Here is a 22,877-nt window from a genome sequence, read left to right on the forward strand (position 1 = left end):
CAACAGCTTGTATGGAAATTGCCTGCAGATTTGAGCTGTTTTCACTTCCCTTATTTTGTGGCTTTGTCAACAACCTAGACAACCTGCAATACCTCCTGCCCTTAAGATTTTGTCTCTTAAACTTGACCAATATTTCCGTTCCTGGAATCAGTAATGATCATCTCTTCCGTCAGTGGTTCTCAACCTTCCTAATGCCGCGGCCCTTTAATATAGTTCCTCATGTTGTGGTGACCCCCAACCATAAAATTATTTTCGTTGCTACTTCATAACTGTAATTTTGCTACTGTTATGAATCGTAATGTAAATATCTGATATGCAGGATGTATTTTCATTGTTACAAATTGAACATAATTAAAGCATAGTGATTAATCACAAAAACAATATGTAATTATATATGTGTTTTCCGATGGTCTTAGGTGACCCCTGTGAAAGGGTCGTTCGACCCCCAAAGGGGTCACAACCCACAGGTTGAGAACCGCTGGTCTAGAGGCTCTGAACGTGCAACTGAGTTTCCTAAAACTTCCCTCAAATGACAGGAGAATTTGAGAAATGAAAATCAAAGGAGCCACTCCGGCAGAACCTGCTTCCTCGCTGCTGCTTACAGCTGCGGGGCGTCCGAGGGGTCGCTTAACCCTGAGCCTTCAGAGGCTGCTGATCTGTCCACCAGGACAAATACCACCTGCTTTGCAAGCTTGCATGAAAATTCCCACCGAGCATGCTATGAATTTCCTCCCCTTTTCTCTCTAGTTCTGAAAATACGTGGTATAGGAAGTAGTTAATATTTCATTAACTAAAGAAAAAAGTATATAGATATACCAAACCCCAAATCTGATATTTTTTAGAATATTTTTAAAGGGGTACTAATTTGGAATTGTATGAATGGAATAGGAGTATTTGTGAAATCATAACAATTATTGACTTAAACTAAACAAAATACCTTAATATATCGGGGGGGGGGGGGGGGCTGAAGATAAATATTCAGCAAAAGAGGAAATTATTAAAGGGCCTAGGTGTTTGCAGTTAATTCAGAAGCTATACACCCCGTGTAAGAGGCAAAGCCAGAAAGGCTGGTGCTCAGAGGACTATGGTCCACTCTCTGGGCCTATGTCTCTCAATAAGCAACCTCCTCGTGTACAAATAGAACAGCCAGAATAACTAAAGAAATGATTCCTCAAAACTGGTTAAAAAATCAAATCCAAAAAGCATGATCCTGGGCTTGGAGTGGGGTGATTGCTGCAGACATTTTTAAAATGACGTACCCCAAGGCAAGTGTTCAGTTTGACTACTATAAAGCGATGTGACAGGTTGAGAAAACGGAGCATGTTCTGAAAATCCTGTTCACTTTGGTGGTAAGCCGGCCAGCCAGGGTGGAAAGCAGAGGCCCTCGCTTTAGAAATGTAGATTTCAGTTGGAGGAAACAACTAGAAAGGCAGGTTTCCACCTTCAACCTACTAGTGAATGGGGAGTATTTACTGAGCACCTGTTAGAGGCATAGAATGAAAGAGGCCCAGGGAGTGGATGGTTTAGGGGCCCAGGGATTAGAAAGAAAGAAGCTATGGCTCCTGGACCTGAAGTGTTTACAATTTTTTGAGGGGTTTTTTGTCCCCATATTCCTTACACTGTGACTGTTATTCAAAGTCATAGGCCACATAAACTATTAAGGAACCTCCAGATTCTCTAGTATTACGGAGAGCAACGGTGACACTAAGAAATTGTGACACTAAAATGCTCCCCATTCACTACCCCAGTTACCTGCCGTTGCCTGGGGCATTTGCAAGCAAGGACAGGAAAATGCCAGTACCAGCCAGTTCCAGATAATGAAGTCATTTGTTCCAAACATTTTCACTGTGTTATTAAATTAGACCAGTTGGGACTAAAAAGTAATAAGGTTAAGGTTCTTATGAGGCTCATGAATTAATTAACTCTGAAGATAATCCCCAAGGAAGAGTTTAAAACAAATTTTTTGAGCAGTAACGACTTTATTGGGATTTATTTAAAACTCAGAGTCCTCACTTTTAAAGATGATGTAATTTAAATATATGAGTGCTGGCATAATGATTAAACTTATGTTTTGTTACTTTGTGAGCACATCAGGTACTAATAATTAAAATAAAATCTGTGAGATTGGTGACAGCAGTAATAATATACTGCACTGCCCTAACCGGTTTGGCTCAGTGGATAGAGCGTCAGCCTGTGGACTGAAGGGTCCCAGGTTCGATTCCCGTCAAGGGCATGTGCCTTGGTTGCAGACACATCCCCAGTAGGGGGTGTGCAGGAGGCAGCTGATTGGTGTTCCTCTCTCATCGATGTTTCTAACTCTCTATTCCTCTCCCTTCCTCTCTGGAAAAAAAAAATCAATAAAATATATTTTAAAAATAATAATAATAATATACCACACATGAAACGTCATTGCTGTAACTGTGGTTGTCCCTTGACTTAGAATTGATTCCCCAAATAAGTGGGTTACAGAGCCTTCATCCTGAGCACCTTTCCACGCATTGCAAATTCATGAGTGCAAATAGCCACACAGCTATGAACTCCAAAGTGATTTTAAATGGTTACAAATCTTCCATAGAATAAGCTGGACTTGCCACCTACCTGGTCTCTGGGGACTTTGCTGGGAGAAAGTGGAGTTGTCAAACAGGGGAAAGAGATCATGGGAACAGGGTTTCCCTGATGTCTCCAAGCCTAGTAAAAGGGTCCTGCTTGGGTATTAAAAACCCCTAGAATGACTCTGGGAGACTCTGACTTACACATGTTGACAAGGCTTGGGTTTCTATGATTGAATGGAAAGCCAAAGTAGCCACACTGCTCACGTGTTCCCCTGAGGTGTGCCTAGTTCACATCTGAGAGGAGAAGTCTTTCTATGTTATTATAGTTTGGTCCCAGGTAACCTTCAGTCTCTACTCAACCGCATCTCTAATCTTTCCATCGCCTTCCCAGCACCTTGAAAATCCCAAAGGTGTTAGGGAACCTCCACATTCTCAAGGCTAGACCAGATTTTGAGTGGATAGCCTGAGAATGAAACAGAAGCTTTGGTGCGTGGTAGCCTTTTATCAGTAGGGGATTAAGACGAGCAAGCCAGGGGCCCAAGATAGTAGACACACATGGACCAAGGGATGGACTTCGATCTCAGCTAGACCATAGTGTATCCCAGAGCAGTGAGAAATGAGAGAGACATACCACTTAGAGTGACACGTTGAATTGTTCGGTCTCTCCTTCCTTTACCCTCCATTTCCACTTAGTCCTCCCAGCACATCTCTCCAATAAATGTGTTTACTCAAAAATATTTTCTAGACTGATAATATCAATCAAGAAGATGGGTGGTAGTTTTTTATTAAAACAGAAAAGTTGTATTAGCTGATTTCATTTGGTGAGACTTCTGCTGTGTTCTCAACTTCAGCGTTATGTCCCAGTACAAGTATTTTTGAAGCATGTTTTTAAACCTGATGGTATATTTGCCTCCCTCTTGAATTAAACTCCTGGTTTAAAAAAATAGTCAAAAAAGTACCCAAAAAAGGCATTGTTTCAAATTCTATACATGGGCTATATATTAAACTATTTGGGGCCATCAATCAATCAATTGTGTTTATTTTTGTTGATACTTTATTTCAGATGAGACTTTTTTGTATAGCTGTGCTGATATGCAGCTTTCAGATTACAAATCATAAACCAAAATTTGTAGGGTCAGAGGAAAATTCAAAATTAGAACCTGGTAAATCCCAGCTGCAATAATTAAGTAAAATACTGCACACGCCCTGCATTTTACCTCAAACAGATGAAAGTGCTAGATTTTGTATCCGAGGTAGTCATGGCAACTTTCAAACTTCAAATCCTAAACTTGAGTTTTTGACCTTGAGAAATAAAACCTGGTCTTTAAAAGTAGGTCTTTGACATGATCTTTAAAAGTGATGGTACTTCTACAGAGTGAATTTTCAAAATTACAGTCTACCTGTGGTGGATATGGGTAGGATGTCAAATGGGGTCTCTGGTTTGTTAAGTACCTACTTTTAAAGACCAGGTCTTTATTTCTTCTTTTTCTCACCCTGTGATTTCACTGACCTAAATGGGTTTGAGGACTATTTACATCACAGAGAAGCCAAAATGGCTGATGTTAATTCATAATAAGGTATGTTAGTCCACAAAACACTAACAACGTTATTATTTGATGCAGAATTGTAAGGAAGTTTTGTAATTATTGAAAGAAACAAGAAAAAAAAAAGATTGTTTTCATTTCCAGTGTTGAAGACATTCATCATTAGACTTAACACCTGAAAATACTTTATCATCATAACAGTGTTTACGTCATGTTCACCATGACCTAATCTAAGCCCTTTATTATCACAAGTCCGTGTGGTCAATCCCGTTATCCTTATTTAACAGATGAGGAGACTGAGGCACAGGAGAGTAGTGACTAGCAGAAGCACACACCCAGCTGAAAAGTGTCACATGTAGAAATTTTTTTATATTTGCAACCATAGTAAAACAAAGCCTTATATTTTTTATATTTATTTTACATATTTAAATGCCATTTAACAAAGAAAAATCAACCAAAAAAGTGAGTTCGCGTGTCACCTCTGACACGCATGCCATAGGTTCGCCATCACTGCTGTAGAATAATGGGAAGCCGTGTCATAAAGACGGTGAGGGTATGGGCTTTGAAAAAAGACTTTCTACACATGGTGCTTCCCATCTCCAGGCCAGAGTTTTCCCATCGTTATCATGGGATACCCATGCCCATGTCATGCTACTTGTTAAAAAGACTGAATGAGATAAAACACTAAAAGCTTTGAGAACAGAGCCTGACAGATGAAAGTACCCAAGAAATGTTAGCCATTATTATCATGATAAATACATTAACTTTAGTTTGTGAATTATGGTAGCCATCATTCACAAGTTTCCTGGGTGAGAATCGACAAACACATATTAAACCAGCACTTTTTAGAGTTTATCTCACAAGAATTAAGATTACTCTTTTTCTGTTGTTGTTAATCCTCGCCTGAGGAAATTTATTCCATTGATTTTTAGAGAGGGTAGAAGGGAGGGGGAGAGACAGAGAGAGAGAGAAGTGTCAATGTGAAAGAGACATTGATTGGTTGCCTTCCGTATGCACCCCAACCAGGCTGGGGATTGAGCCTACTACTGAGGTACATGCCCTTGACCACAGTCGAACCTGGGACCCTTCAGTCCATGGGCCAACACTCTAACCACTGAGCAAAACTGGCCAGGGCAAGATTACTCTTACCACTCTTATTTCATGGAATTGGAGGAAACTCAGTCTACAAGAAAAGATGTTATGTTCCTAAAATCCAATGAGCAAGGATTCAAACTCAGGGCACTCTGGCTGCAAAGTTTCAGCTCCTTCTACCACCCCGTCTTGTTCTAGACCCAGGTTTGGTCAGCCAGTGCCTGTTGATTAATTAAAAAAAAAAAAAAAAAAACATCAGTGCAAAACCAAGGGGGAGAAGCAAGCTTGTGAAATTTCGTCGTGGGCATGGTAACAAATGTGATTCAGCTCTGTTGACTCAGTGGACAACAATCGTGCTGCTCTGTGTGAAGACCTGTTCGAGTCCATTGACAATTACAGCATGCTGAGAGACCACCCAGGAAGTCTCAGTTGGTACGGGAAGTGGCAGCTAGGGCTCCTAATTGAGAGCTGTTGCTTCTTGAATCAGTGCTGAGCCATTGCTCCAGGGGGATATTAATTCACATCCATGGACGATGTGAAATTCAACAGCTGACCTGACCACTTGTCACTGCTGACGATCCTATAAAACTTCTCTTAAGATGGGAACTCTGTGTTCTAGCAAACCACATGAATATTTCCTGTGTGTTGACCTACAGCTTCCAGAGCTCTAAATCACCAGCACAGAAAGGTTCCTTTACTCCCCTCGGTTATAAATATTATGGTTCTATTAAGTGTTCAAAAGGAACGCCTGCATATTTCCTTTTGGACAGATACGTTAGCCTGCCCCTCTTTTTTCCTATTTCCTCTATACTTTTACTTTTTCTGTCATCTTTTCACCGATGGTACCTGAATTTTAGAACCAGAGGGCAGTTGGAAATGCCGTGCTCGTGAATTTCAGAGATCTGGGTCAAATCTTACCTCTACCTCTTACCGGCTGAATGAACTTGGGTAAGACATTTAGCCTCTTAGAGTCTTTTATTCCCCATCTACAAAGTGGGGATAATAGTGTCTTCTGTGGTTGCCTGGAGCATTAAATGTATGAGTTTCTGGAACGTGGTTGCATGCAGTGTTCGCGGAATCTGACCCATTGCCCTGCCCCCCACGTGAGCAAGGCCATGTCCCAAAAGACCCAAGACACATTGTTCTTTTCCAGATGAAGATTTACCATCTCTCCTTAAATGTATGCAATTTGTGCATTTAATTTCCTTTATGAACCAGAAGTTGTCTTGCATCTGACTGAAGTTCACCACATGAACATAATACTGCCTTTCACATGTGAGCTCTTTGAGGCCAGGGCCAGCAGGAAAACCTCTGAGCTGTTCTTTTCTCCTTTTCTGGTTACAAAAAACAGCATGTTGTTCCTGAAAGTAGAGGGCCAATAGTATACAAATCAACTAGGAGAATCAAAAATAGCCATTCCTAAGCCCCTCCCAGAGAACCTGTTGTGGTAGGTCTGGGGTGGAGCCCAGGAACCTGGGTGTCTGTCCAGCTCCCAGGTGTCCTGGTGTGGGCAGAGCTGACCCCTAGGACTACAGGCTGAGAACACTGACCTGTAGAAAGGGATGTGCCTTCTGTAGCAGAGTTCATGCAGACCACTGATCATGGCCTCGGCCAAGCTCTGCAAAGAAAGGGGAGCCAACATAGAAGAAAACCGGCAGGGCCATGGAAACCCCTTACCCGGGAGGGGAAACTCCCCTTGGCCTGCTCCCAAATGCCAGACTGTGTTCTTCATACCTGCATCAATGTTTCATTTTTAAGCCATTCCTCATTCTCCTTTAATAGTTCAAAATAGTGAACATAGTTTTGGTAATTCTCATGCTTACGAGTGGTATCTGATGGGCAGATGCCTCCTCTCTATTATTTCTTTCTCCTTTGTTTGTGCTTCCAACAGAGCCATCCTTTAAGGATGAAGGCACTTGGAGAGTGGGTTTTAACAGGATAAGGAGCCCCAGTCTGAACCCTGCCTCAGTGGCCCTAAATGTAGAGCTGATAAGTTAATCGTGTGGAGGGGTGAAAGCAGAGTAGAATGAAACAGAGTCTGAGTTTTGGAATTGATGCTGAGTGGTGGCATTGGCAGGCCTCAGCATCAATTTTACACTTTTATCTTGTAAAGGGATCTGTTCAGTTGTAGGTCATGGAAGTTTGAATTTTATGTCCATTAATAAAACCATCTTCAAACACACACTATGCATATTTACATATTTGTAAATTGTGTACAGAGTGGGGCAAAAGAAGGTTTTCAGCTGTGAGTACGTGCAACACAGAATTTATTTGTGTATTATTATTTATTATTGTATAGAGGCCCAGTGCACAAAAATTTGTGCACTGGCGGGGGTGGGGGGGTGTCCCTCAGCCCGACCTGTGCCCTCTCACAGTCTGGGACCCCTCGGGAGATAACCACCTGCTGGCTTAGGCCTGCTCCCCAGGTGGCAGATGGCAGGCCCTATCCCACAGTGCCTGTCCTGCCTCCCCCGATTGCCCCCAGCAGGCCCTATCCTGCAGCGGGATGGGTGGCGGATGTCGCTGCCCCACCCTGCCGCGCCAGGCGCCGGGTGGCCCATGGCAGGCCTGATCCTGTGGGCAGTGTCGGGCGCTGCCGGCCCCACCTTGCCAGGTCACAGATCCGAGGCCTGGATCCCGCGGGCAGCGTCTCTTGCTGCCCGCCCCACCTGCAGTATGCAAATTTAACAGCCATCTTTGTTGGGTTACTCTTCTGATTGGCTGCTGGGCGTAGCAAAGGTATGGTCAATTAGCATCTTTGTCTTTTATTAGTATAGCTTATTTTCCATATGAACAACTGTAAGCTTACTTTGTCCGACCATGTATATGTATAATGGTCTAATATATTTTGTTCATTATAAAACATATATGAACATACAAATTTTAAAGTCTTGATAAAGTTTAACCAAGCAATATTACAAAATATTTAATTGCAGTGTTTGATAGAACAAAGTACTTCCTGCATGTGTTGGAAGAAGTTTCCTTATTTTGAAGGGGGAAGTCCCCATTTAATGTCCAAAGTTTATGAAAAGTCCACAGTTGATAAAACATAGTTTGAAGGTTGGGTCCATGTTAAATTTATTTCAATATTTGGTTTTAATTGTGAATCAGTCTCATATCTGAAAAGGGCACAATATACACCAAGTTAGAGGTTCAAAAATGAATAGTAGTTATAGTAGGTATTGATCTACATTCCAAATAGTCTCTAGGATAATTCCCCATTTTGAAAGTCTACTTCCTATCAGTTTTGCCAAAAGCTTATTCTAGGAGTAAGGAAAGTGTATAATGAGGAACCTCCTCCCTGACTTGGAAGAGGGCAAGGCAAATGCGGATGATGATTTTATTCCCTTTTTTCCATTAAAAAAAAAAAAAGAATGACCACAACTTCTTCAAGAATCTGTGAGAACATGAAAGAGCTCAACACTCGTGGAAACTACCTTTATTCAGGCCAACTTAGAGCCCATCTGGGTGTGATTTTGTTTTGTTTTCAATTTCCTAGTTAACTGACCATATACCTAGACACCTACTTGCTGCCATCTAGTGTAATAAGTAGGTTGATTATGCATAGAATTCTGAACTCATTACATGGTTGAATGTCCGTACTCAAAATCATTCTTCACGTTGGTGTGTTATAAGTTTTGGAAGTGCCTAGTCAGAGACCTGCTTTCCTTGCCACTGTGCCCCTGCACATGATCGTAATGTTGTCATAGACTCTAGGGCTCAGGATCGAGCCTGGTTCACTCTATAAACATGACGCGTGGAAATTTGGTAGGGCCTTAGAGGTCGGTAGATCTGAAGTAAATACATAATAATCAAGAGGTCATCCAACTCTGGCGATGATTTCACTTTATGGAAGCAGAAGGACACATTGCCTGACTTCTTATCAGCTGTGTGGCAATTCACTTCTCTTTTTTGGACATAATTTTCTTCATCTGTAAAATGAAATGGTGACGAGCAAGACAGCTTCCAGAAAAAGAGTGTGTGTTTGCATATAAACTATTTTCTCTTTGAAATTCCCAGGGCATGTTCCCAGAACCCTCTCTTATGTCTGAAATAAACATTGCTTCTCGGGCCCTACATGTTTATCTACCTTTGGTTATGGTTAGAAGTGAGAAGTTCTGACTTGGATGAGGGAAAGGCAAATGTTTATTCTCTGTTTTCTTGAGCGTTGCCCAGGAGAATGTTGTCCACTGATGAATAAATAGGTACTCACCAAGATGCATCTAGCCTCTTCTCTTAACTTACAATGGCAAACTTAGGAGTGTACTACCTGTTAGAAATTATCAACTTCCTAAACTGCACTTCCATTTTTTTGTCTCCCCATTTCTTATGATAACTTCTCGATGGAGTATTCTAGGTCTATTGTAACTCTTTCTTTTCTTGATATAGTTCCATATAGCTATTCCAGTGTATCCTAAAATGTTGCATTTTTCAAGTCATTTCATATGTGTAAATCTTATTTCCCCAACCAGACCGAACATTTCACAGAGGCAAGGACTGTTGATAGTTCTCGTTTCCATGAGGGGATCTGGCATTGTTGTTTAGGGAATATGTATGGTTCTGATAATAAGGTCTTTTCCCCTTTGCTTTACATAATGAAGGTAAAAGGTGAAGTACAAGGCCATATCAAATCAGGTAAAGGACAATTCATCTCTAACAGCTCATGGAAGCCAATAAATCTCTGAACCTAATACCCCAAAAAGGCATCATGACCATAAAGAGAAAACCCATGTAAAACCGAGAGACAGCGCAGCACACAGAGAAGAGTTTTGAAGCAAGAAAAATCTGGGTTTAAATCTCAGCTTTGCTACTTATTAATTAGTGTCTTGGCTAAAAAATTATCAAGCTTTTCTAGAGTTGAGTTTCCTTATCTACACAATGAAGATTGTAATACTAGAACATTCCTTATGGAAGAGTTGTAAAGATGAAATGAGAGGGCACACGGCAGAACTTAGCTCTGAGTGGTAGCTCAACCAGTGAGTTACAAAGAACGTTTGTGCATTCTTTAAGTAAAATGTTTTCACTTACCAACAGTAAAAATTCAATTTCAACGTAATTATGCAATATATAAAAACATAATCAGAGCATCTGTAATTGAGGTATTAAAGTGAGTGATCCGTGCCCATAGAAAAGAGGTTTATTTGCAATGTCAAGAGACATCTTGGTTGTCACACTGGGGGACAGAGGAGTGCTGCTGGCATCCAGTGGGTGGAGGCCAGGGATGATGTTGAACATCTTACAAATACAGGCCCCTCAACAAAGAGCTGTCTGGCCAGAACATCAATAGTGCTGATGTTAGAAACCTGCCTTAGAACCTTGGGAGGTCATTACTTCTGACCTAAATTTGTTTTGCACTTAAGACTGACTGGGTGCGAGGATAAGAAGGTAGCTTCCATTTTGGTGGATTACGAAGCTTTGCTAGTCCTAAGTACCTTTCTAAGTGACCCATTCCAGTGCTGTAGATTCTCCTTGTGAGGCATGCCTGTAGGCTAAGACATTGCAATGTAGAAGGCCCTGTTAAATTTCAAACATTTCCATGGAGCACAACAGATGAAGTCAGGATCTACTAATCCATAAAAATTGGTGAGCTTTTTCTGTGTAATGCCGGTGGTGGTAGTTCTTTTTTGAAAATCATGTGCCAGGCACTTTATATAAATAATCTGATTTGATGTCCAGCAACTATGAGGTATTTTGTTCTCATTGTACACATGGGTAAACTGAGCCTAATACCCCCCAAAAAAGGCTTAGAAATTTATGTAATATTTCTATCAAGGCACACATCTGGTGTTCAGAGGTAAATCCAGCTTGCTCCCAAGGCTGTGCTCTTTCTACTATTCCATACTGCTCCTATCCACCAAGGGTCTAACATTGGAAAGAGGGCTATTCACAGGAAGCAAGTGAGGAGAGGCAATTTTAGAATATTAGGTGCTCTGCTCAGAAGGTTAGATTGGGTCTCCTGCTGAGTGTCCGGGAACTACGTGAAAAAAACTGAGCTCTCTCAAGAGAGTGGACCACTGGAATGGAGTCCTTGAATTGGGGGTAAGCTCTATACTTTGGTATATAATCTTCCACTGATTTTTCAGTAAAGTGAAGTGTAGACCTACTAAAACAATAAGGTTATATTTAAGGGAAAATATTTACGCTGTTTTCATTTTGAGTTTAAATTAATTAAAATTGAATAAATTAAAAACTCAGTTCCTTGGTTGCACTAGCCCCCTTTCAAATGCTTAGTAGACATAGGAGGTCATGGCTACCTTACTGGGCAGCACAGATAGAAATTCCTGCTCCTCAGACTGTGGTCACCAGAAACAGCATCAGCAGCATCTGGGAACTTATCAAAAGTACAAATTCTCGGACCCTGTCTTTTAAATGTGCATTTTAAAAGACCCTCAAGTGATGCTCTACAGCACAGTGATGTTCAAGAAGCATCTCTCTAAAGCACACAGGTCTCTCCAACAGTGAGCTCCAGAAAGAGCAGATGAATGAAGAACTAGGAGGCCTTGGGAAATTTGCCGCAGGAGAGCCATGCCAAAGACCGCCAGGATGTGTTCCGTTGAGAAGGCAACACTTGGAACTGCAGCATTGGAGCCCCTGAAACGCAGCTGTGAGCATATGTTACTGCTCCACACAAGTGGGATTTAGGCTGGCCCTTCCTGGGCACCCGGGAAGATCACCCGCAAGAGGGGCCGTGCTGTCCACCACACTGCCTCCCAAGAGCCAGCAGGACACCCCCAACGTCCTCATTATACGGGGTTTGGTCCAGCTCCCGCACCCCCCACCTCACTCCCGAGATTCGATGCCTGCTGCCTAACTTTGCTAATCCTTATTTGGTTTGTTTTTCACAGGACTCAGCATTTGACGGGCCTTTCAGTGTACTATTTGCTTAAGAATTCACTGTACTTCTCTAACAGAGAAGCTCATTGTTCTAATTCAGAGAACCTCAACCTTGGTTGTGCACCAGAGTTCCTTGGGGCATTTAAAACAGTACCCATGCCCAGGCATCACCTAACCTTTTTTTTTTTTAACTCAATATATTGAGAGTCATGTTACTTTTTTAAAGATATAACTAACATATAACACTGTGTCAGGCATTGTCCAATCTAATTAAATTAGGTCTCTGGAAGGTAGTTGGTCCAAGAACCTCCGGGTGACTCTGAGGTGCAGCTGGAGCTGAGAACAACTGGTCCCGTAAGAAAGAGTCCTTAGCTGGCAGTCGGAGCCTTACGTCCATGCCTCTCAATCTCTAATGTGTGTGCGGATCGCCCAGGATCTTGTTAGAATGCACATCCTGGCTCAGGAGGCTATGAAGGTGAAGAAGCTGATGTGTCCAGGTGGCTTTTGGTCAGTGATCATCAGCATTTTCTATCACAGCAAACCAGATTGAGTTAATCGCCCTCTCCTTACTCCTCTGTGAAACCTTCCTCTGTCCCTCCACCCCCACTTCTTCTGACTCCCTAAAGCCCTTATCTTTCTGTGAACTCACTGTGAGCTATTCTCACAGGCACAGGTGTCATCTCCTATGCCCGGTTACAGCTCTTCAAAGGCAGAATCCGCATCGCACATTATTTTTATAATTCCCGCCGCACCCAAAAGAGTGTCTTACCCATGATAGCTGCTGCATAAATGCTTCTTGATTAGCTGAAACATGGAATGTCTGATGCGAATGTCTCTAAAAAAAAAAAAAAAAATCCAAAGGACCGAAAAATGGAAGGTGTCTTTCTTTGTTGAGCAGAGAAAAGGTTTGGACAGACAAGGAGGAGAGGAGGTTGGGGATTCAGATTTTCCTGTTGGCTATTTTCACTCTGGGTGGGAGAGTTGGGTGGACCATTAGTGAGAGAACCAGAACTCCAATTCCAGTTCAGACTCTGCCCACTCAGTGTGCTGCTTCTGAAAAGGTCATGGCCAAGAGGCCTTGGCAGTTCCCGCTGGGACCCAGGCCACGGAGGAAAGCATCAGGCAGCGTTCTTAACGTCCCTGAGGCCCTCTTGGGGCCTGAGTCGCTGCTGAGTCTCCTCCCACCCAGGAACTTCTAGACTAGCAGCATGGTTTCTCAGGAACCACAAGATAGGCCTTTGCTTGGGATTCTTTACATGTTAATACTGATATGTAAGGATACAGCGACATCCTCCAGTTGTGTAGAACTCTCACGTTGGTAGCCCTGACCATCTGGAGCACAGCCACAGAGAATCACCTGTGACCAGAGCGGGGCACGCTGTCACCCACTTCCGACGTTCCAACCAGCACCGCAGGACTTGTCACCGTCAGCCTGGGAAATGAGGATGGGTCTCAGATGTGACAATGCCCATCTCCAGCACTTCCTTAGGTAACAACAGTTACCAAATCATCCACTGACAACCCCAGCGGACTGTGAGGGTGGCGATAACAGCAAACACGTACACAGTGCTTACTTTCTCCTGAGAGGAAGGCACTGTTCTGTGAGGTTGACATCTATTATTACCTCCTTGATCTTCACAATAACCCTATGAGGTCCATCATCATCCCCGTTTCACTGGTGAGGAAACTGAAGACGCCAAGTATGTTGCCCAAGATCGCACAGACGTAAGAGATGGAGGTGGGGCTGGAACCCAGGAGGCCGGCTCCCGAGTCTGTGCTCTCAGGTGTGACCCAGTATCATCAAGTTATTTCCCAGTAACTTTCATCAACTGTCAAGGCATCTCTCAAGATGGAGAATTGTTATTATTATTAATAAACTACGTCACTCCAGGAAAGAACTACTTGTGAATTAAGCAAAGCTGAAGTGAGAGCATGAAACTCACCAGCAAAGCAGTGCAGCTACTTAGTGTGAGGGCAGGAAGAGGCCAGCCTTCCCTATGCACACGTACATCCTAATTCCGTATGATAATCCCTGGCCCCCATGCAAAGCCATCAAAAAGGTCATGTGACATTTGGCATTTATCAGTGATCAAAACAATCTTTAAATATATATGGGGGGGGGGCGGATTTCAAGAATAAGTTGTGGTTACCTGGAAACCACAGTCCTGTTGACCATGTCATAACGTGTGCCCGATAAAGGGTGCACTCTTGGCTGGCTCTGAACGCGATGCACATTAATTTTCAACTTTCAGAGATGCAGGAGAGCTTTGTGTGCAGCGTCTCTCAAACTAAACGTGGGGACCCATTAGGAAATCACTTTTCCGGGTCATGAGCAGCAGCATTTATAAACCGGAATAGAGTAGACCAGAGTTCATTGCAGGCATGAAGAGTTAGCATGTCTTAAGATAGTTTATTTTTTGACATATCACGTGAGTAAATATGTGCATACTGGGTGGTGATTCCTTCCCGAGGGCCACTCTCAGACTTTGAAAGCTACAAGGGTCATGGCTTCGATGAGACTCTGAAGTAAGACTACCCAGTTGCAATGAGCGTTCTTGCTCTTGGTAACCTAGTACCGCAGGCCAGTTATTTGACGTCTGTTCTCAGTGCTCTCATCTCTGAGATGGTGAGAAAAACAGTACCTACCTCGTTCCATAGTTGTGAGAATGAAGGGAGTTAATACATGTGATGTGCAGGGCGGTGCCTGGCACGTGGTCACCCCTGAGTCTTAGCTGCTGTGACCATGTTATTAGTCCCCTTCCATCTGGTCCTTGCCTGAGAAAGGGGCTTGGAAAATCCGCTGTGCTGAATGTAGTGGCTTCTCTCCACCACAGCAGGACCACATGTCCACGTCCTCTCTCGTCAGACCTTCCAGGATCGTGGAGATCTCTCTATGCTGTTGCTTTACCCAAACGTAGAGGCTGTATACAAAGGTGTTGGTCAATCCCCGGTACATTTCGGCTACTCAGTCCCCAGAGATCTCGCCCAAAGCCTGTGCAGGCGAAGACTGGGGAGTGGACTGACCGCTGGGATGACCGCCTCTTGTTTATTGTTTGGGGAAGGAACACTGCAGTTTCTCCACACTTGGCCGGACCAGCGTGCTTGTGCAATCCTCAGAGCATATGAAAACGATTTCCACTGACAGCAAGTATTTCCTCACTTTGGCTTGTGTTCAGCAGTAACCGCTTGATCCACATCGGGGTGACCGAGCTGCTGTGGCAACGCTTCCCAAACTGGCCCCAGATCGGCTGCCTGTGCAGATTTCTGAGCAGAACCCAGATCCACCCAAAAGGGGCCAGAAGTCGTCGGGCCCAATGAGCTTCCTGCTTGGCTCTCATTACAGTGTTTCCTCTTTCATTTTCCACGCACCTATAATCCCATACTCTGCTCTGGTCTTACCGTTTCTCTCCTTCTTGAGGATTAAAACCATGTCTCGAGTTTATTTATCTATCCTATGAAATTGTTTTTCTTGGACTGTCTGTCCAAGTTGTAGTTCTTACTCACAAGGAGACCCATTGCTTTGTTTGCCACTGCTGCTCAGCTCAACAGGAAATGCTCCCTGCTGTGCTGTGCTGAGCTGCACTCTGGCCAGAGGGCACGGTTGTCCCTTCCAGTCCCTCCCCTCACGAGCCTGTGTTCAGGGGTGATGACAGGTGTGTGGGGCTGTTGACAGCAGATGGTCCACGCAGCGACGTGGTGCGGCCGAGGTCCTCCGTGCGAGGGCAGGTGGCCGCTGAGTGTCACTCTCCACCCGGGCTCTGGAGAAGGTCGGCTTGGCCTTTCCCTCCAACCACCCCTTCCCCCTTCAACTGCTCCTCCTCTTCTTTCTGCCCCAAGCAATGGCTTTGGAAGGTCACAGGCAGACCGTCTCAGAGCCAGGGCTAGCACACCGATTTCTCCATTTGTAATGCAGTGGAGTTCCTCTTCTTTTTGAAAAAAGAAAACAAAACTATTATTCAATTACAGTTGACATTCAGTATTATTTTGTGTTGGTTTCTGGTGTACAGCATAGTGGTGAGACAGTGGTATACTTTTCAAAGTCTTCACCCTGATATTTCCAGTGCCGCCTGGCCCCATACATGGTGATTACAGTATTATTGGCTATACTCCCGGTGCTGTACTTCACATCCCGTGACTATTCTGTAACCACCACTCTGCACTTCTCAATCCCTTCCCCTTTTTACTCACTCCCCCAACCCCCTCTCCTCTGCCTTTTCTCTTCTTACCTTTTGTGTGAAAGAACTGTCAGAATGAAATACCCTTTTTCCTCAAACCTGCAGGCATTAAAATAGTTGTGGTTTAAGTATGTTTTACTAATCACTGATTTTCTGGAAGGACCAAAAATTACTGTTTTCAGTGAGTCAGCTATTAAGAAAAGGAATTTCTCCCAAGTCCTCTCTATGTAACAGGTGTTGCCTAAGGAAACACACGTTTTTCGCCATATTCATGTGTAACAGCTCCCATCACCCACTGGCTGACGGATGCCCTGGAGGTATGAATGCCCATGAACTCAACTGCACCTGCACTTGGGCTGAGTCCTCACCTGACTTCTCTCTTTTTTTTTTTTAAATGCATTTTATTGATATTTTACAGAGGAAGGGAGAAGGATAGAGAGTTAGAAACATCGATCAGCTGCCTCCTGCACACCTCCTACTGGGGATGTGCCTGCAACCAAGGTACATGCCCTTGACCGGAATCGAACCTGGGACCCTTCAGTCCACAGGCCGACGCTCTATCCACTGAGCCAAACAGGTCAGGGCTACTCACCTGACTTCTGAGAAAGCTCGGCAGGCACCTGAAGTATGCCCAGCCATGTGCAGTGGTGGCTGCGTTGACATCCGGTGGGCAAAGAGATGGGACGTAGGGAGCACAGCATCCACCACAGGGCCTTTTCTCTTTATATAGATTTTTAAATAAAAAGTCACTCACGATTGCATTCTTTTAAAAGATTCAGCCAGTAAACTCATTAACAAGATGTCCAACTCTAAACAACTTATGCGTACATATGGGTCAATTCTATTTTGGGAAGTGGAGAATGCCTCCTATATGTTAGGATATTAGGTTAAACTCTCTGCATCTGTGAAATCTGCAGCTATACACAGATGAGAGGCACATCTGGGACAAAGCGATGTGGTATATCAGTTCTCATTGTTCTTCTGACTTCCATGGCCATTTTGGAAATGGTCAAGTTTTGGTTTGATTTGGTTTGGTGGTGTTTTTGTTTTGTTTTGTTTTTTGTTGTATTTTGTTTTTGTTTGTTTGTTTTCTCCTTGTCTGATTAGTCTGCAGTCAACCCTAACCCTAACCCAGCCTGTCATTCTTGTCCAGGACAGTGGGGAGGCACACTTTCCACAGGATCTCAGAGGAGCCACCATGATAACCAGCTGAATAACACACACTTTATCAGCTGGGCTCCCTCCCCTTCCCCAATCCCGTTCCCTCACTTCTAGTTCCTGGGCTCACCTCCCAAATAAACTTCCTCTTCCAAGATCCCCATCTCTAGCCCTGGTTTCTTACTAGTAAACAGGCCCTAGGAAACAATATCTGAAATCAAGACAAAATGGTTTGTCCGTGGAATCAAGGGCTGACAGAGAAATAACTGACAAGCAACACGCTCTGAAAGTGTGATTTAGGAAAACAGCATTTCTAGGAGAAGGGATTCTTCTCCATCTCTTTCGATGTGAGTTTCTTTGAGACCATACATGACCCTCCTGGTTTCATGCTTTGCCTTTGCCTTTTATTCTGCAGACTCTTCAGGGAGGCCCCAGTTCACCAAGTGCCGTTCACCTGAACTAGAGACGTTTTCGTGCTACTGGACAGACGGGGTGCATCACGGTTTCGGGAGCCCAGGCGCCGTGCAGCTGTTCTACATTAGAAGGTGCCACCTTCATGCCTTTCTGACTTTTATCTCCATAGATTTTCTGCTTGAAGTGTGCTGAATCCTGGGCAGTGGTAGGAATTGAAATGGTTTCTTTGGATGTTCTAAATGTATTCACAACTAGAGGCCTGGTGCACAACATTCGTGCACTCGGTGGGGGAGTCTCCTCAGCCCGGTGTGTGCCCTTTCACAGTCCAGGAGCCCTCAGGGGATGTCCAACTGATGGCTTAGGCCCATTCCCCATGGGCCTAAGCCATCAGTCAGATATCCTTAGCGCTGCCGTGGAGGCGGGAGAGGCTCCCACCACCGCCGCTGGGCTCACCAGCCTGGCTTGTGGCTGAGCAGCACTCCCCCTTTGGGAGCTCACTGACCACCAGGGGGCAGCTCCTGCATTCAGCGTCTGCCACCTGGTGGTCAGTGCACATCATAGTGACCAGTCATTCTGCCATTCGGTTGATTTGCATATTGCCCTTTTATTATATAGGACTAGAGGCCCAATGCACGAAATTTGTGCAAGGGGCTCGGCCCTCGCAGCCTCGGTTTCATCCGGAAGGTCGTCTGGAAGGACGTCCAGAAGGACATCCAGAAGGTCGTTCAGCTGTCTGGTCTAATTAGCATATTATGCTGTTATTACTATAGATATTCAGGAGCCCTGACTATGTGTTGGGAACTACTTTAGGTGCCGAGATACAGCAGTGATTACAGAGCTAAAGTTCTTGGTCTCATGGAGATTCCTCTTCAGTGAGGGAGGATAGACAATAAAACCTTGCAAAGTAAAATGGCAGCTGGTACTATGGTTTATTAAGAAAAGTAAAGCCGGAAAGAGGACAGAGTGTCAGCACTGTGTGCGACTATATGCGTGTGCATGAGTGTGTGGGGGTGAATGTGTGAAAGTGTAAGTGTGCATGTGGGGTGCATGGATGTGTATGAGTGTGTGAGGGTGAATGTGTGAAAGTGTGGGTGTGCATGTGTGAGTGCGTGGTTCTGCATGAGTGTGTGAGGGTGTGAAAGTGTGGGTGTGCACGTGTGAGTGCATGAATGTGCATGAGTGTGAGTGTGAAAGTGTGGGTGAATGTGTGTGTGTGAAAGTGTGTAAAGGGAGTTAGGGTGATGTTTTGAACGAGGAGGTGATAGGAGGTCTCTCTAATGTAGTGCATCATAGCAGAGACATAATAAACTGCAAGAGGCCACTTGAATACCTGGGGGAAATCGCAAGTGCGAAGGCCCTGAGGCTGACTTGGCAGGATGGTGCCGGGTGGCAGATGGGAGAGCGCTATAAGAAGGGTTGGGGACTAGCCAGGCCAGAGTGTGACAAGGCTGTAGGCCATGGGAGGGCTTTACTTTTCCTGGTCTATGGTGGGAACTCATGGGGGGTTTTTTGAAAAGATATATGTGTTAAGATTCAGTTTGGTTTCTACATTAAAAAATAGACTATGTTCCTGTTGAATTACTTAATCCAATAGGGGACTGTAGTACTTTTCTATCTATTTTTGCCAGGAGTCCTTTAAAATAACAGTGAAACAGAGGTCTCTCAATATAATCACCACCCAAGTCGTTTCTTTCTTACCCTTCACCTGACATTATTTCCAATATTACTTACTCTTAAGCTGTACCTTTGTGCTCAATATTTAATATGGGGGCTCAAGCACTCTATCGTCTCCTCTTTTCCACCCAAACCCCAAGGAAGGCTTAAGCAAGATGCAAGGTTCACAGGACCCTATCTCCGAGGCTGGTGGTGTTTATCCGTCCACGCAGGACGCTGTCCACCCCACGGAGCAGCGGGGAGTGGGAAGGAAGGTGCCGCGAGTAGTTAAGGACGTGAGCTCAGGGCCAACAGCTGCATTGCGGCCTGGCTCTGGCCTTCGCTCACCAAGTTATGCGGGCAAATGGGTCAGTCTGTCCAAGCTCAGCTGCCTCGTTTGCAAAGAGGAGCTAATGGGCCTTGCCTCGTGGCTTCTGATGAGGACTTTACTAGCTAACACGTGAAAAGCACTTAGCACAGTGCTTGGCACATGGTGAGTACGCAGAACGTGGTGGCTGCCTATTTTCATTACTGTGATAGAATAACAACTTAAAATAATAATGATGTAAAATTCCAGTTCTGGGCTACAAAATTGATTTTGATTCTTTACAATCGTTTGTGACTCTTGGTATCCCATAAGAACATGTTGAATGCAGAGCTGGGATGCTTCGTTTGCAAATAAGACATACAAGGCCTAGCCTTACCTACCTCCCAGGTGTGAGAGTGGTCTCTTGGATGTCCCCCCAAAGGGCACACAAAGGTGAGATGGTTGGGTACCAAATGCTCTTTTTTTGTTTTGTCTTGTTAATGCTGCCACTGCAGAGAGGGAAGGGCCAGCAGCCAAAGCTGATTTGTGTTCGGGACGAGGAAGCAAAAATGTTTGGTAACACTTTTCTATATCTGTGGGTTGTGTTCAGAGAAGAGAGAAGTCTGAATTTGGAGGCTCCGTTTCATGTTTCCACTCCAGCTCCTCAGAGAGCCAGCACAGTTAGAACTAAGCCAGTTATTCGTAAGCTCTCTGCACAGGACAGTTAACTAAACGAATGGAGAAGAGCGGATGTGGGCCCACCTTATGAAAATGGGTCTCACCAGCCTAGGATTCACCAAATTTGAACCTGAACTAAAAGGCCAATCCCCAGGGGTGAAGCCTTCACACATGCACGTTTGTCCCTCCCCCTGTATGGCAGGGCCCATTCCCCGGCCTCCGGGCTCCTCCGCGCAGCCAGGCCCCTCGGCATCCCTCATCCCAGCCCAGCTCTGTGCCAGCAGGAAGCCACTGAAGTGGACCAGGCGGAGGGGAGATCTCCGACATACGCAGAAGGATGCCATTGGTTTGGGCCCTAGTGGAGTTTGGGGTCCCAGGAGGGAAAATGATCACCTCCTCAAACCCCCTAAGCACAACCTTGTGATTACTGCCCATTTAAACTGGCTAAAGTCAGCATTTTGTGTTTTTTCTATAAAAATATAATTATTTTTAATATCCCGGCCAAAATAGCATAAGCCCTACCCGGTTTATCTGGGAAGGGCAGAACCGAAGGGTCGGGAGGGTTAGGACTAGCTGCCCGATGAGAGAACAGACACGTGGCAGGACAACAGCCGTGTATCCTGACTCTTGTCACTGTCTCTTAGAAGTCAGTTCCCAGGCAGCTCCTGGATCCACAGGCTCATGACTCCCCATCCCTGACACACAAATAAAGCAGCGACATGATTACACCTAGAACCAGAGCGGGGGGGGGGCGGGGGGGGGGGGCGGGGGGGGGGGGCTGGCCTTGGTAACTAAGGGCCAAGGGAACCTAAACATGTGGGCTGTCTGTCAACAGGACAGAGCGAGGCAGCTGGCACCCACCTCCTCAGGTGAGCTGGAGGAGGGCAGCCCATCCAGGCCAGTCTCTGTCCCCTTGTGATGGAGACGGTGCCACATTCAGCCTCTGTGCTTGGAGGGGACTCGACAGGCACTGCCAAAGGTGGCTCTGAGTCCGGCAGAGATGCTGTGCCCTCCGCTCCTCACTCAAGGAAGTGGGCGCGTGAAGACCCAGTCCCCGAGGCTGTTTCCCTCATCTCTGCCATCACCCCCAACCCCCTCCATCATATCCTGGCCTTTTAAAAAGAAATTTTCTTGCCCAGCTGGGTGTGGCTCAGTTGTTGATCACTGACCTATGAACCAGGTTCAAATCCCCATCAGGGCACATGCCCAAGTTGTGGGCTCAATCCCCAGTAGGTGGCGTGCAGGAGGCACCCGATCAATAATTCTCTCTCACCATTGATGTTTCTATCTCCCTCTCACTCTCCCTTCCTCTCTGAAATTAATAAAAATATACTTTAAAAAAAATAAAAATAAAAGAAAGTCTCTTTCCCATGCCAGGTTGTGGGGGAAATTAGAAGGGACAAATGGCAAGTTACTTTTCTGTCTTTTTCTAAGGAAAAAGTTACATTTTAAGCTTAAAACACATGCTCTGTATGTAATTAAAACAGTTGCACTTAAAACGTAACTGATGTTTTATTTCTTTTCCAATTGATTCCCTGTAGATGGAAAGCATTTATTCTGCTCTTTCTTCTGATTTGTATTGATCTCTCTAGTCCTCACTCCTGTCTCACGATATAGGCTGGGAGTAACCTTGAGCACTTACCTTGGGGAGTAAGAGGAGAGAGTAGCTGTGTAGACTCTCACCCCAGTGAAGGCAGGTGGCAGAGTGCCTATTTTGTGAGTCCATTTGGTTTTTTGTCTAAATGTAATAGTTTAAAAATAAAGGTTAAATATTTCTTTAAAGCATAATTCAACTTGGGTTCATGAGGGCAGGGGTTGGGAGCTGTGTTTGGAAGAGCCCCCTGACCCATCCTGCTTCAGTCGTATGTGCTTTGGAGCTAATGGATTTGGGGTCATCCAAAGAGGGTTTGTGGTCCATGGGGGACAGGGGCCTGACATGCCAACGTTGAGAAGCTGTGGAACACACAGAGCTACCCTCTCTAGGTCAAATCCAGACCTGGTAAGCAGTGGCCCACATCTTTAGGACATTTTAATACCACCTTTGATACTATGAGTGTGCTAAATGCAGTTTGTATCCCTTCTGCCAGTGTATGGAAGCCTCATCCCCTGGGGTCTCTTGTGAAACCGTTCCCTTTCATGCACTATTATTTTCAGTTTGAAACTCAAGATAAAATAAATCGTATTATAGTTCAATGACCCACCTATGCCTAATGTTTAAAAATCTTTCTTCTACTATAAATGCACACATACATACATGATTTATCCTTGCTTCTACCCACATTTTTCCCATCAGGGCTGAGTCTTCCTCTCATCCAAGGGTTTGCAACGTTTAAGAAACTCAACCAGAATTGAAGCGATAGTTCCCTGTCTGGGACCGTGGTGTTTCGGCCATTTGAATTCCAAGTTCTTTCAACAGCTGATGAGCAGCTGTCCCAAGGGCCTCCTGATATTGCACAAGTTTCCTCCTGGT

General features: G+C 44.7%; 1 protein-coding gene across 4 annotated transcripts in view; it reads left to right on the forward strand.

The window, feature by feature from the left end:
• GHR (growth hormone receptor) overlaps positions 1 to 22,877 on the forward strand; it is a 194,289-nt gene that overhangs the window by 149,138 nt on the left and 22,274 nt on the right. For all 4 annotated transcript variants that reach the window (XM_070411853.1, XM_070411855.1, XM_070411854.1 and 1 more), the window contains one exon: positions 17,771 to 17,900. In XM_070411853.1, the coding sequence (XP_070267954.1) occupies positions 17,771 to 17,900 (130 nt within the window). The remainder of the gene's footprint in view (positions 1 to 17,770; positions 17,901 to 22,877) is intronic.

This window comes from Myotis yumanensis, unplaced genomic scaffold (assembly GCF_028538775.1).
Source record: "Myotis yumanensis isolate MYYU_CA2020_CCGP unplaced genomic scaffold, mMyoYum1.0.hap1 SCAF_4, whole genome shotgun sequence".
Lineage (NCBI taxonomy): Eukaryota > Metazoa > Chordata > Mammalia > Chiroptera > Vespertilionidae > Myotis > Myotis yumanensis.